This window comes from Juglans regia, chromosome 1 (assembly GCF_001411555.2).
Source record: "Juglans regia cultivar Chandler chromosome 1, Walnut 2.0, whole genome shotgun sequence".
NCBI classification, from domain to species: Eukaryota; Viridiplantae; Streptophyta; class Magnoliopsida; order Fagales; family Juglandaceae; genus Juglans; species Juglans regia.
The window spans coordinates 3,444,771-3,460,771 of record NC_049901.1 but is presented as its reverse complement, the minus strand read 5'-3'; the positions used below and the strand labels follow the sequence as shown (position 1 = coordinate 3,460,771).

The 16,001-nt window shown below is 35.7% G+C and overlaps 1 protein-coding gene across 1 annotated transcript; it reads right to left on the bottom strand.

The window, feature by feature from the left end:
* Positions 1-1,454: 1,454 nt before the first annotated feature.
* Positions 1,455-14,729, bottom strand: LOC109007251 (polyribonucleotide nucleotidyltransferase 2, mitochondrial). The gene is made up of 16 exons (XM_018986849.2): positions 14,316-14,729; positions 13,111-13,266; positions 12,832-13,002; positions 12,346-12,471; positions 12,097-12,258; positions 11,830-11,949; positions 11,010-11,147; positions 10,722-10,884; positions 9,022-9,147; positions 6,649-6,779; positions 6,063-6,282; positions 5,875-5,958; positions 5,353-5,432; positions 4,923-5,066; positions 2,585-3,226; positions 1,455-2,351 (listed from the first exon to the last, which is right to left on the bottom strand). Exons 1-16 carry the CDS (start codon positions 14,652-14,654, stop codon positions 2,247-2,249), a joined length of 2,907 nt encoding a protein of 968 aa, XP_018842394.2. The 5' UTR covers positions 14,655-14,729; the 3' UTR covers positions 1,455-2,246.
* Positions 14,730-16,001: the final 1,272 nt, after the last annotated feature.

The following is a 16,001-nucleotide window of genomic DNA, read 5'->3' as shown; positions in this document are numbered from 1 at the left end:
AATTAATATGATTTTATACGATACGTTAGATCTATTTTAGAATAAAATTAACTATATAATCTAACGTACTACATCAAATTATACCAATTTATAAAATTATTTTAGTAGAATATTTTTATGATTAAAATATTTCTGTTATATTTCTTCATATCCAAGCTCAATGCATCTTCAACGCAAGTTCTACTGCCATAATTTGTTTTTACTTATTTAGTTGACCATCTGATGAGAAGTGTGGCTTGTTAATGCAATGAGATAAGGACTTCTCTATTGATCTTAAATGCAGAGTAGATTGCTTGATGTCCATTTTGATATTGCTTTGTTTTTTGGATCATATATATTGCACATCTGATAACAAAGCGAAAACTTGTCAACTTCGTTAAAAAAGACAGTGCGCTCCTAATTCTATGATGCAATGTTTATCTCGATTATTTCTATAGATAAGATGAAATAAAATTAAAATTAAAAATTAAATAAAATATTTTTAGAATATTTTTTTAATATTAATTTTATTTTAAAATTTTAAAAAATATAAATTATTTATTTTATTTTATATAAAAATTTAAAAAAATTATAATGATTAAATAATATAAAATAAAATAAATTGTGAGTAGTTGTGAAAATATACTAGACAGAGATGGCGTTTTTCTTGTTTGTACGTACGTCGGCCAGAGATTCATCCTGGAAATCCGTCACATAATTCATGATCGTAAAGCACTTTTACATTCCTAAAGTCAATGCAATAATTGTATTTTTTGTCCAATCCTTCCTCTTATTGGCTATTACCGTGTAGATCTTCAAAAGCACTTTTTTCACCTAATGGCTGCACTCAAAAGTCAAATATCTATATCAGATTCAAAAGGCAAAAATGCAATAGTCAAGCCAAAATTCTAAAAACTTTAGGCAGGGATGCTTGCCTTTGTTCCAAATTATAACCATCATCACACTTCCCCTTCATGATTTCAAAAATATATAAACATGCGCGCAGACATGCATACATAATATATGGAAAATATTTTAGACATAAAAAATTACATAAAAATAAACTCATAAACTGATGTGACTTGATATGGTACGTTAAATTATAAATTTATTTTTATTATAAAATAGATATAACAGATCTCATGAAATCATATCAGTCTGTATATTTATTTTTGTTTAATTTCTTTGTGTAGGTAGGTAGCACTTCTCTACATACGTACGTACATAGAGACCGAATGAGTGGAGATCAATGTTGAAATCTTCGCAAAATGTGGTAATTGTGATGGTACGTTATGACTAATTACAGAACGTCAATAACCCTTTTAAAGTGCTCCGTTTTCTAAGTGAGGGTGTGCGCATTCAACTCAAAACTTGATCAATAATCACTGCCCAATATCTGCAACGTAACCCAAAAAGTGAAGGAAATATCACCCATTATGATTACTAGCTCTATTTAGAACCTACAAAGATAAGAGTAAATTTTAATTGGCTTTTAAGAGAATTTCCAAATCCGAAATCAATTACAAAAGTTGCATTAACATTCCACAGTACAAAATGAAATTGATTGACATTCATGACCAAAAAAAGTAAATAAAAGACAGGGTCCTTAGTTGGATGCTTGCCATGGTGGAGGAATGGGTGCAAAACATAGTTCTTTGGAAGGTAAAGGATGGTGTATCTTTTGGGATCAGAATGGAAGCACAGAGATCAGCAAAGGTGTAGAACAAACTGAAGAACTTGCAAGGCTGCGAAGCTTTTCTGCTTTGTCATGTAATATCTGATATCATGAGAATAGTTTATTAGTCAATAACTTATCGAATTGGTGAGAGAAGTTCGACTTCAACAACATTTTCAAGTCCCCCAAAAACAATTATGAAAGGAGTTGTTGATGGCAGTAGGAGCGAAGTGACCGGGACAGCTGCTGAACTAAGAGATCCATCCCAAGTCAGGGTGTCTAATCATGTGCTCTGCATTTCTAAAACCAACTTCTTATCTGCATTCAGAAGTTGGAGAAAGCTTAATGTAGAACTGATCTTGAGCCGAGCGCCAGCACTCATGATATTCTCACGGATCATGCAGGTCACAAACTCTTGCTCGATCCCTTCCCCAGCAGATTATGTGAACATATATACAACGTCATTTCACTTGCACTTTCCTATCCAGCAAAATTTTGGCCAATTTCTTTACATTTCCAGCTTCTGCGAGAATTTCTTAAAAGATAAATCATCTTGCAGCTCCGATCTCATAAAAGAATTGTCGATACAATATTATTGATCATCCACCAACGAGACTACTGGGATTCCTTTACTAGAAAAGCTTGAACACTCAACTCGTATCTCCTCACCTACCACAAAGTCTCTCTTTTCATTAATCTGCATGGAAAAACAAAGCAGTTATTAATAAATGCATCAATTGCAGAGAAGAAATCAATTTTCACAGACTCAATCGTAAGGGAAAAAATGCATCTCTTGGTTGTCAGGCTTCCTATTGGCTAGTTGTTAGGCATTCATCTTTGAGATATATTTGAGGCTGAAAACAAAAGATACGAAATGAAAAACCGATAAGGCTATGTATGATGAAAACATAGAAACAAGATAACACATGCCTCAAACCGATACATTGCACGAAGTCCTCCACCCAAATCAAGGACCAACCCACGTGCACGAATTTGATAAACCTTAGCAATTAATTTCGTTCCAATCTTCAGATTTTTCACACTTATAGAAGCCTCAAATTCATCCTCCTTATCAGCATCTCCATCCTCACTTCTGAGGATAGAAATGGATTCTTTCTCTCCATCCTTTTGCAAGACCCGTTTTGACTTCTTAATATTCTTCACTGGAAAGACACCACAGTCAGAACGACTTGGTTTTGGAGCACCACCAGGACTAGTGGTACTCTTGGCATTCTGACTCGAAGCAGCAGCTTTTTCCTCCTCGTCACACTCTGCAGCACTTCGAATTAGAACCGGTGGTACTGAAGTAGAGGGGTTAACCTCCCTCATTTTGTAGTCCTCTGACAGGGAGCTCTGCTTTTCTTGTTCGTCAGAGACTTCCCCAACTGATGCCCAAATATTGGGTTCTTCTTTCACTGGTGGAACAGATTCTTCGACCACATTATTTGTGTCAGATCCAGGTCTAGGTAAAGTTGCTTTAAGGGATAATTTAATGTTGCCACGAACATCCTGACCGATGCACATCAAAGAAAGTTGTTGGCCAACAGATACCACATCTGAAACCCGAGATACCTGATCGATCAAATGAAGGATGAAAAATTAATGAAGAAAAGCATATGAAATACCAATTGAGTTTAACCTGAAAAAATATCAAATAAACCCTAGCCAAATCTGAAATGCATTATGGCCCATATCCCAGCAACAAGGATTATACAAATCCTTTTTTCTACCATTTTATTCTATTAGAGGCTTCCATTAAAGCAAAGAATGTCCTTCCCATTATTCTGAGCGTTGAACAAAATTCATTTTGTCCTCACCCAGTCCTCATAGCACCTTGGACGTGAACAGTATTAGAACTTCTACCTGGTTGTCTTTTTAAAAACAAAAAATTGGACATCTTTAGTCTTTATTCCATATGAAAACTTACCTAAAAAAAGACAGCTCACAAGGATTGACTCCTTGACATTACCATTGATCCATTGTTTATGGTAGAGGAGATGCTATTAGGTCTAAGGACCAATGGCAACTTACACTATAATATCTGGTCCTCAGTACAGCTAAGCCTCACTTCTCATTTAACGGCATCCAACATGCTTGTATCATTCCTAGTCTTGCCACCTTTTGATCTTAGCCCCTTAGGTGGTTCAGCTGCACTTATTTCAAAGGCATCTCTACTTGATCAACACCGTGAATCTATGGCCACAATGCATGACAGAATCATATCCATCATCCAAAAATTTCTTTCCCTGTTTCATATGTATGAAGGCTATGATAGTGCAGTTTTTTTTATAGGTAACCATAATTTTATTGATAATACCAATAGGCATAGCTCAATTACACAGGTTGTAAACAGGATAAACACCTAATTAGGATTAGGAGCCAACATAAGTTAGTCATGTAGACTCTAGTTCATTAAAAATATAGCATGTTTTTAAGTCTCCAAGAGTGCTGCTTAGTTTTTGTAACCAAACTTCCCAAAATTATATGATTTCTAGATTGGGATTTTTTATCCTGTAAAGGAAAGGTTCACAAGACTGTGACAGATATTTAAAAAAAAAAAAATCTATTCATCATCCTCACACCACACACTACACATAATTTTTTTATTTTTTTTTCTTATCAAATGTGTGGTGTATAGGTGATGAATAGAAGAACTCAATTAATTTAGGAATAATAAAACTAAATTTTTTTTAGAAAAAATTAAAAAAAAAAAAAAGGTGTGGTGTGTGGTCGTACCATTCAAAGATTAAGTTATTAAAAAGACTTTGATTGATAGATTAAAGAGTGTTCAAGTGAATTGAAGGCTTTAGTTCCTTTTCCCCCTTTTTTCTTCCTTTTCAACTGATCATCTTCTACTAAATTATCTGCAGAATGGTCTGTTATTATCATCACCTCTCCCCCCCTCCCTTTTCTAATATTCTAAGCGTAAAACCCCCTAACATCATAACCTTACTTCTCCCAAAACTTTTCCTTCGAAAGACAGCCAGCTAAGTGACTTGCAAACTGATCTGTATTTGATTTGAGAATCCACTTTGAAAATGTAGTTCACTTTTCCTTCAATTTTATTTAACAAAAACTAATAAATTCAAACTACCACTTATACTCCAGTATATATAGCATTTTTCTAAGATTAGTATTTTTCTTACCGCTACATGTGCTGAATGCCATACCAATTATAATAAAAGCAGAAATTCACTGGATTAAAAAACTAAGATCACAAACAAATTAAAATAAAAACACTCTTAACTACTCCAACCCTTTTACATACCGGTTCATGTGACAACTCAGAAATGTGCAGAAGGCCTTGCTGACCACCATTAAACTCCACAAATGCACCATATTCTTTTACTGAAGATACAATACCTTTATAGATCCCTCCGATTTCAATCTCACGTCCGACAATAAAATCAACCTTCAGAGCAGAAGATAAATCATAAGCTAGATGGGAAAAACTTTTATTATGCCAGTCATTTTCACATGGCCCACCCAAAACAGTTTTCTTTATTGCAGTTTTATTCTTCCTCAGGAAGAAGCATTGTAAAGTTTTGAAGCATAATTTCATATCATATTAAATGTACTAACCCTCATATAGATACAACTTGGAACCATTTAGAAAAACACAAACTACTCAAATAAAAACCCCCCATTTGCAACATATAAAACTTGAATATAATAGCTCAATTGAAGGCAATATTTACCTTTTCTAGTACTTTTTCCATGACAGCATGATTCTTAGCAACTATGGTAAGTGATCCATCACTTACAGAGATTCGTGCACCTGTATTACAGAAGTACGCAACATGATTAACCAATGACTAAATACAGCCATGAATTGATTGACATTATCTCAATAATGTAGCATCAAAGAGATCTTTATGTAGGATGGCATAACAACCGAAGTTACGACTTAAATATATAATGAGTATGTTTGAAATATCAAGCAATTTCAAACTATACTAATATGACCATAATGGGGAAAGCCGAGTCAAATCCTAATTGAGAAAGCCGTTCACCATGTGCACATTATTTTATGAAAAATCAATAGAATGCACAAAAAAAAATGACCATAAAACCGTATTGAGATGTGCGATGAACCAAACACAAGAAGGTAATGGTCATTATTATCAAGAACCCCAAGATGAAAATATCCTAGGCATTCAAGAGATCAGCTAAGAAATTAGTGACAATACTTAAATATGCTCAAGTAGGAGGAACCCAACCTGTTTCCTCTTCAATCTTTCTCTTTAAAACTCCTAGAGGCCCAATCAAGCGACGTATGGCATCATTACTGAATTTCAAGGTGGCTGCATCATGGTAATAAATTATCAAGCACAAGTTAACTTTCACCATAGCAATTTGTACTAGATATAAACCGAAACCCAAGAGCAAATTAAAGGGGAAACTCAACCTAATCGAGGAGAATTCCTGTCATCCTGAGTACGCGGTACTTTGATCTCTTGATCCATACGGTCAAGGATTTGAAGACGACCTTTAAGTGCAGGCTCTAAACACTCACAAATGATATCTAAAGGAATTCCAGCAGGTTTTATATCTAACTGAATTGATGTAATTCCTTTTCGTGTGCCAGCAATTTTGAAGTCCATGTCTCCGAGATGATCTTCGAGGCCCTATAGAAATCCAATATATAAACTCCAAATGCAACTTAGCACAAGGCCATGGTAATTAGTAGAGATACCTACTTTTGTTTGTAGAAACACAGACATATTGGTGTGGTTTTTAAAAGCTCAAGTAAAAACTAGAAACCAATGGGCCAATTCAAAGGCTACCAAAGAAAATAAAACTGCTGATTCCATTAAAGGAAATATAGACATAAGCATTAAATTGAAAAGACTAGAAGACTAAATATAACCATATAACAATTTGCTATTGGAAGTCTTCAGCATTTAAATTAAGAAACAGCAAAACCAAAAAGACTTTCCCACAGAGGACGACCACACACAAGGCAATAACTCAAAGAAGACAAGACATCTCACCAAAATATCAGTCAATATACGATAATCCTTAATTGTTCCAGTCGATAGATCAACTTCACTAACAAGACCCACTGAAATACCAGCTACATGTTCACGTAATGGAATGCCAGCATCCATCAACGCCATGCTGCCTACAAAAGAGGTAAATGTATATCATGCAGCATATATATTTTTTTTTATAAGTAATAATTTATTCAAGAAATAGGCATAAGCCCAAGTATACAGGACGTATACAAAGGAAACACCTACAACTTCCACAAATGAAAAGAAACTAAACACCAGAAAACTAAAACAAGTGCAGAAAATTATCATCCATTACAAACACTTTAACCCAAGAACTCAGTACTCAAGAAGAAATCCCTAAGATCTCCCAATGAGCGTTCTTTATCTTCGAAGCATCTCCCACTTCTTTCAATTCATATGCACCACATAAGACAAAGAGGTATCATCTTCCAAACTCTCACCGCCTTCTTACAGCCCTTCAAACTCTTCCACCCTTCCAATAAATCCACCACTTCTCTAGGCATTACCCAATGTAAACCTGTCCAACTCAAAACCTCAGTCCACAAGAATCTTGACACTTCGCAGTGAAGAAAAAGATGATTTACAGATTCTCCTGCCCTATTACACATGACACACCAATCAGCTATAAACAGACCTCTCCTTCTAAGATTATCAGTAGTCAATACTTTACCCAAAGATGCAACCCAACAGAAAAAAGTAACCTTATCGGGAACTTTTACTTTCCATATACTTTTCCAAGGAAAAACACAACTACTATGACTTGACAAAAATCTTTAATAAGATGAGACTGAAAACTTAGCATTTCCAGCAGGGATCCACACCATACTATCCTCTCTTTCAAGCACCAACTTTGAACTGTAGAGTTTGACCAGCAGAGCCTTAACTTCATCCACCTCCCAATCATTGACATCCCTTTTAAAAAGGATATTCCATTCAACCTGGTTATTATTACTGCAGTAAGAATAAAAAATAGATGCATTATGATCCCTGGCAATTCTGAAAATTGAAGGAAAAACCAGCTTGAGAGCAGTATCCCCACACCAAAAATCATGCCAAAAGAAAATCCTCTTACCATCTCCCACCTTTAATCTGAAATTATTGGAGAAGGAATCCCAACCTTTTCTAATAAATTTCCACAAACTAACCCCATAAGCACCACTGGCAGCTTTAGAACACCAACCGCCCCACAAACTTCCATATTTCACTTCTATCACACTTTTCCGCAGGGCTTACTCTCCAAATGATATCTCCAAAGCCATTTTCCAAATAAAGCTCTATTAAAAACCCATAAATCTTTTATCCCCAAACCACCACGATGCAGTGGTTGACAAACCTTCTTCCAACTAACCAAGTGAAACTTCTTTTACTCACCATAGCCTCCCCATAAGAAATTTCGAAATAAACTCTCAATCCTCTTTTCAACACTTGCCAGAAGAGGAAAAAGAGAAAGGAAATAGGTGGGAAGGTTGGACAAAGTACTCTTTATAAGAGTTAATCTTCCCCCCTTAGACAAGTAGATCCTCTTCCAACCCGCTAACCTCCTTTCAATTTTTTCAATCACCCCATCCCATATATTAACAGTTTTAAAAGAGGCTCCCAAAGCCCAAGATACCTCAAAGGCAAAGAAGAGATTCTGCACCCCAGTAAATTCGCCAGGTCTGATAAATTCTGAACAACACCCACAGGAACAATTTCAGACTTCGACAAATTAACTCTTAACCCCAAAACAGCTTCGAAATATAGCAAAAGTGCTCTTAAAACACGAAAATTATCCGAATCAGGCTCACTAAAAATCAAGGTATCGTCAGCAAATAACAAATGAGAGATCTTTAAACAATTCCTAGTCTCATTACCCACCACAAAACTGGACAGCAGATTACCCTCCACAGCCCTCTCAATCATTCTACTCAAAGCTTCCATAACCATAACAAAAAGAAAGGGGGAAATGGGATCGCCTTGCCTCAAACCGCGAGAACTACAAAAAAAACCAGCCGGTTCACCATTCACCAATATAGAAAATTTTGAAGTCGAAACACAATGCTTAATCCACGAGCTCCATTTAGCACCAAAACCAAATCTCCTCAGTAAATAAACAAGAATCTAAGATCTGCCTTCCTCTCACAAAAGCATTTTGAGATGGTAATAATCCTCTCCATCACCCTACTCAAACGATTTGTCAGCAACTTAGAGATAAATAATTCATGATATAAATTCAAGCCATTCTATTGGGGTTGATTTTGAAGAGTAAATGCAACCTATGAACTCCCCAGTTTCCAAGCAACTAGCAAAAAGGTAGGAGAAACAAATGGAACGACAAGAGATACTGCAGTTACAAGTGGAAAAGCATACCTCCACAAACAGTCGCCATTGAGGTTGAGCCATCTGAGGCCATGACCTCTGAGTTGACACGGACTGTATAGGGAAAGTCGTCTTCAGGAGGTAACACAGCAAGCAGAGCTTTCTCAGCAAGAGTTCCTACAAGAAATGCCAGAAGTTGCTTACTATTAAACTTCTCTGCTTAACCTCTCAACTCCCCCCGGCTGGCGGGAAAAAAAAAAAAAAACAAAAGGAAAAACTTCTAATTTATTCATTTCTCATTTCTGTCAAGAATGTAGACATTTTTTAGTTGCTGAAAGATATTGCGCATTTCCCTCAGAAATCTTGGTCAGAAAACCAAATATCCAAATTTTAATTTATTTATTTTTTATAAGTAAAAATATTATATATATAAAAAAGGAATAACCAAGTACACTGATGTATACAATAAAACACCTTGCCCATTGACCCCAATGACCCAAAAAACCCGTGAAAAACAACCCAAAATACACTAAGCCTGACCCCAACCCCTTGTTTCCCATACAACTAAAACGCTACCCGAAAACCCAACCCCAACCTCTTATTTCCTCCTTTTTGGACTTCCCTCTAGTTGAGCTACCACTCTTAGTGTCGTAGTTGATTGCCCAATGAAGACATTGTAACTCCCTGCTTTTCTTGAAACTTGATTTGGTTTCAAATTTTAATTTATAATTCTCTGATGTAACAATAGATCACATAAAATGGATCTGCAGCACACTTTTTTTATGTGAACATGATATTTGATATTCCTGATTCAGTATTTTTTTTTTAATTAATAAGAGATTTTATTACTAAGAATAGGCATAGCCCAAGTACACAGGAAGTATTCCTGATTCAGTAATTGCTGTGTGATTTTTCCCTTTTTTAAAGGAAACAAGGGTCCAAGGGGGTAATACGCAACATTGGAAAGATGCTACAATAAGGCATTGGATGGATAGGAAAATTTTGCATTAGCAAGCTTATGAAGTTTGATAAAATGTGCTCCTCCAAAAGCAAACATTGGCTGGCACCGTTAGCAGTTAAGAAGTTTCAAGCAGCCTTCAATCTTCTCTTACTAAGTCATCCGTTATTACTTGAATGCTTGCCTTTCTTAAGATTGTGGTAAGAGTTCAAGAATAGAACACCTTTCAATCTCCGAGGAACCAGCAAACTTTAGCCTGTGACTTTCTGTGTGCACCTAATGATAAAAAACTAGAGTTTGGCTTCAAGCAGGTCAGTTCCACTCAAGTCCAAGTTAAAAATACTTAACCTATTAAGAGGGTTGGACAGGGACATGACTCAACAACTCTTGGTTCACTCCACCTCCATTTATGTGCTTGGGTCCTATTCATTGATGTTCAATTGACTTGATACAGTGCTTGCTGATTTCACAATCATGAGTTCATACAAAATGCATTCAACTAGGCAGTATACATTGATATATTCTAGTCTATTTAATGCTGCAATTCTACTCTCTTGCTTCTGAAGAAAGACATGCATATCATGTGTAAATCAACAGAACCAGGAATAAGCAAAAGTGCCGGAATCCTAATAAACTACGTTAAAACATAAGATTGAGATAGAAACAGCTAAACAAGCAAGAATGAACTTAGGCAACAAAGTGGAGCATCCCCAGAAGATAAATAAACAAACCAATTTCATCGGTTCAATCTTAATTTAATTTTTTTGACGTCGTACAACGTAAATTATTTTACCATGCCCAACTTCACGCCTGTTCAGGCCAACTCGTTTTCCGACTTCGTTTATTGAGAATGGCGGAAAACTATAGTGAAGCATGAAGCGCTTTGTTGGGGGACCAACAATGGACTCCAAGCGTTGAGCATCTCCAGGCGCTCCAAGTGTTACAGTACAGAGAACCTATATGTAACAATTACATAAATACTCAAACTTAACAAAATTCAGTTTTGCCTTTTGTTTTAATTTAAAAAATCAACCATGTGATTCTTAAGTCATCAAAGCATAAAGGAAACATTTATCCTCACCTGAGTATCTCCACGAGAAAAAATTGATGATCCATGCAATATAGGAAGACTACCAGCTTCGCAATACAAAGGTCTCACTTCATCTAGACGTCTCCCATCAACTCTAAATCCTTCATTTATAATCCTTCTGCGTACAACCTGATATATTTATACAACATATAGAATTACCAGCCTTCAAAGATGTAAGATTGGGATAAAAATGAACATAGTAGAGACACATAACTAAATAATTGAAGCCCTAGAGATCATAGAACCTAGTAATCTGGGTACAATTCCTGGCTGGTGCATCATTGTCTATTTACTAATTAAAAAATTACAAAGAAAAAGAAAAAGAGAGATCTACAGTAACTAGTAAGGAATCCATTAGCCTAATCCATGTGGAATCCTCACCAGTAAAAATTCTCCAACAGCCGTTTCTCAATATCATATCATAGATGGTAGCATATATGTACCAGAACTCTCACCCAATTCACAATTTAAGGTTTCCTTTATAAAAAAAAAAAAAGTATTCACGGTTCAAGGGTTTCCAAGACAGTGATTAATATCAACACCAAAATCACATTAATACTGAGCTTTATAATCGAAAGTTTGAGTACAGGAAAAGAGAATAATGTGTTCTTCAATACAATTCATTCAGTTGAAGCTATTATTCAGAAACTTTCCAAGAAAGAAAAAGGAAAGTCAGATGTATCTAGCAATGAGTGGTTAAAGAGGCACGAATATGATAAAGTTGTTGAAGAACTCAGAACATATAAGGGATCTTAAAATACATGATCTCTACATAAGCTTGTCCCTGTATAAGTTTATAGTTCATGGATACCTTTTTCCTCACTGTGTCTACTGCCTTGGGTAAGACTTTCAAGCTTTCTTCATCAAATTCTTCTTCAAGTGCTCTCTTTACATCTTGCGTAATCTTTTCTAAAGCCTCACCACGTTCAAACTGAATTTAAAACATAACATCATATTATTTTTAAAAAAATATCTTCAACAATATGTGTCTGTGCGTGTATATGTAGAGATAGATAGAGAGGTTCAAAACAGTTCCCAGAGTCAAATACTTGTAACCATAAGCACAGATAGTATGTACCTTGCCATATGAGGGATCAGTAAAAACAGACTCTATAGGCGCTTCTGCCAAGTTTCTAACTTTCTCCAACGTTCTATCTGATATCATAGACAGTTTATATTCTTTCTTACACTTACCAGCTTTAGCAGCCAGTCTGATTTGGGGTTCAAGATATTTCACCGCCTGAATGTTCAAATTCAATCATATAAGTAGAATTAGACCAAAAAAACAGCAATATGGTGGATCATTTCTACAAGTTTCATGACTAACCTCGGGATGAGCCAGCCTTAACCCAGCATCTAGATCTTTCTCTGAGATCTCACGAGCTTGCACATCAATCATTAAGGTTTTGTCCTTTGTACAGGCATATACTAAATTAAGATCACTTAAGCTAAGCTGCATTAAACCATAGATACAAAAAATAAGAAAATACTTATCTAAAGAGAATGCAGGCAACAAAATCTAATTTTCTATTTATATTAATAATTTACCTGCCAGGAAAAATAATATATATTTTTGTGTTGTTCCATTATATTCTTCTTCGATAGACCAAGACAAATGTAGACTATTTTTAATATAAAAAATTACAAATAAGAATCATTTACTATGGGAAATTGACTTCCATGAACATTGATTTAGAAAAATATATTGCAAACGATTTCCCAACAACAGCAAGAAGCTCAAATGGAAGAACATCTCACTGTCCAGGAATCCATCATATACAATTATGATTTATGATCTGGGGTTGAGCCTTACCTCATCCATGGTTGGGTTAATAATAAATTTCCCAGAAATCCTCCCTATTCGTATCATACCAATGGGGCCACCCCAAGGTATATCTGATAACATAAGAGCAGCAGATGTCGCATTAGCTGCCATTACATCTGGATCTTGTTTTCCATCAGAAGAAAGCACACTTGCCATTACCTATGAATCAGGAAATATTACTGGATATAAAGTATTTGATAAGTAATATTAATGTAAGAGTCAAAAAAGAGAAAAAAAAATAACCAGCCAAAAACAGTAACAACGTACCTGAACCTCATGGTAGAATCCAGAAGGAAATAGTGGTCGTATGGGTCGATCAATAAGACGGCCACATAAAAGTTCACGTTCTTTTGGAGCACCCTCCCTCCGCATGAACGTGTTTGGGATAACACCTTGGGCATATTGCTTTTCTTGATAATCAACCTTAATAGAACAAAATCCATTAAGAACCACAAAGTGATAGACATAGTGGGCATGCACACCCACAAGGATATGGGAGCACATCTTAGAAAGTGATTCTAGATACATCAAATGGCGGACATTGGTGCGGGTCAGAATTTTTATAAGCATGACTCTATCATCAGAAAGATAAATAAGGTAGCAAAGGCCTTAGATTGCTCTTTCCAAATGACACAAATATCACCACAGCAGTAGTCAATTCCTTTACCAAGATCGAAGCATGAGCAAAAATCCTAGGGGTTGGCTCGAGTGGTAAAGGCCTTGGGCTTGGGGGTTGCCCGCCTAGGTTTAAGGTTCAAATCTTCTTAGGTGCAAACAATCTCTAGGGGCCATTAGACTGGGGGATTTTCCTCTTGAATTACCCAAGGTGAACTTGCGGGAAACTTCTTGCCAAGGGCCTGAGCACCCCCGGAATTAGTCGAGACGCTGTTCCCAGACATCTGGTGCCAATAAAAAAAAAAAATCCTTGCAGTAAGGCCTTTTCTCACATTACTGGTGGAGTTAGTCTTCATTGATCTTATCTTTTCTCCTAATTTGCATTCTAACTGATGTCATATTTTAGGATGTGCTAATTATAAACTCTATTCTGAGAATTTGTTTTCACATACAACATAATTCACCTCAGAAATCCTATATCCCTATTCTGTGTTCTATAATAACACTTCGCTTGGGCCCTCTAGGAAGTATATTGTACTAAAACTTGAGAGAAAATAATTATCCACTGCAACCCAACAAATACGGGAGCGGTTTAGACAAAAACCTGAATGTCCATAATTTCAATTTAAATATACACATACAAGCGACCTCCATTTATTTCTATCAGCCCACCCAAAAAAGAAAGAAACTGACTCGCATTTACACCTAAAATTTCGGAGTAGAGAAAATGCAAAAGCAAGAAGTAAAATACTAATAAGAAATGCCAAAACATCACGCATCTAATTGTGCATTTATCAAAATCAAAATCAAAATATGCAAGTAAGTTAAAAGCTAAAAATTGAGCAAGACACACGTACAGTGAGGGGCAAGAAATCACGAACAGCGTCCCCTTTGGCCGCGGCGACAGTCGATAAGACTTTGGTCTCGTCCATGCCCAAAATCACGGCACCATTAGCGAAGCGAGCGATCTTTCCTGTCTCTAGAGTAATCAAGCGTGATCCAATCTCGAACTCCTCTTGAGCGATATCCAGAACCTTCGTGCCCGCGACTGGCGTGGGGGGGTCTGGGTCCAGCTGAGACTGAGTGGCAAAACCGAGGCGGCCCATGCAAATGGTGCGGAAGCCGAGGGGTCGCCATGTGAGGAAGTGTGGAAGGTTGGCGAGAAGCGGGTTGGCTCTGTTCATCTTGGACGCCATGCCTATTGAAAATGATGGACGAGAGCAGACAGCAGAGAGCAGACAGCAGAGCAGGGTTTAGGGTTTAAGAGTTTTTTTTTTTTTTTTTATTTTTTTAGAAAAAAAGGCGGGGTTGGGGACCTGGGGTTTAAGGCTTTTTAGCTACTTATAGGCGGTGATACTCGTTTGTAGCGGTGGGCCGGCCCAACGTTAACCTGAAACTTAGGGATAATTTTACAAAGGATATAGAGCTGGGACTTGTAAATTCCAGACCTAATAAGCTCATCGACAAAGCATGATAAAGAATTTATTTAATATAAGTGGGATAATTTCAAAATTAGGAATTAGGATCTGAGTTTTTATATTTTTCTAAAATGAGGTTTAAGTTTTTAATTTTTATAAAATTGATACATAAACTTTAAACAATTTGTAATTAAGTATTTCCGTTAATTTTCTATTAAAAAAATAACAAAATATTTCACAACACATCATTTCGAAAAATTATTTTAAACTGTACTCGTAATTCGTATTCGCCGGAGTGGGCTGTCAAAAGTGATCCCGAGGACCATATAGTATACATTGATCCCAAATCTCTAAGCCAGTAAGCTTAGCATCCTAGACTTTAGAGGCTCCGTTTGAGGCTTAAATTCATCTCAACTTATCATTATAATTTTTTTAAATTTTAAAATAATAATAATATTAAAAAATAATATTTTAATAATATTTTATTATCTCAATTCAACTCAACTCAACTCAACTCAGTTCAATATCTAAACGCAGTTTAGAGTGTGCAAGTTTAACATGCTTTCTTTGAAGAAAAATGATGTTTATTATTAAAAAAATAATTTTATCATATTAATTTCAATTTTTTTTTTAAATGTGCAGCCTTACAATTTTAAGATTATAAATATTATTTTTCTACGTGAGATACCATACAAATGTGAAAACAGTACTATATGAGCTGTGATATAGTCTCCGAGCACGTACGGATTATTTAGGTTGCTGATCGTAATATTTTCGAGTTCAGTACTCATACAAAGAACATCATTAAAAATATTTTTTTAATCAAAAAGTTAAAAAAAAAATTATTAAAAAATACTTCCTTAATCACGAAATAAAATAAAAAATATTAAATGTAATCAGAGATTTCTTCCAAATTGCACCAGATCTACAGGACAAAAAGAATTCCCGGAAATCATATATGGTTCACTTGTTTCAACTGGATATCCACAAATCCAGGCCCCTGCTTCGTCAACTATTTCCCATAGAGGAAAAGCTATCAGCAGTTCCTCTAAGAATAAGTCCTCCAAGAAGAATGCTCTTGAAGGATTCTCTAAAAAAGATTTAATTCAGCTACTAAGAAAATAT

What these genes read in the sequence shown, in the direction of transcription:
- LOC109007251 (XM_018986849.2), bottom strand. Translation starts at nt 14,654, where the DNA reads ATGGCGTCCAAGATGAACAGAGCCAACCCGCTTCTCGCCAACCTTCCA. An exon ending in TTTCTCGTGGAGATACTCAG is followed by an intron (nt 10,885 to 11,009) that starts GTGAGGATAAAT and finishes TGTTACATATAG; the next exon opens with GTTCTCTGTACTGTAACACT. An exon ending in GTGCAATGTATCGGTTTGAG is followed by an intron (nt 2,352 to 2,584) that starts GCATGTGTTATC and finishes TTTTCCATGCAG; the next exon opens with ATTAATGAAAAGAGAGACTT.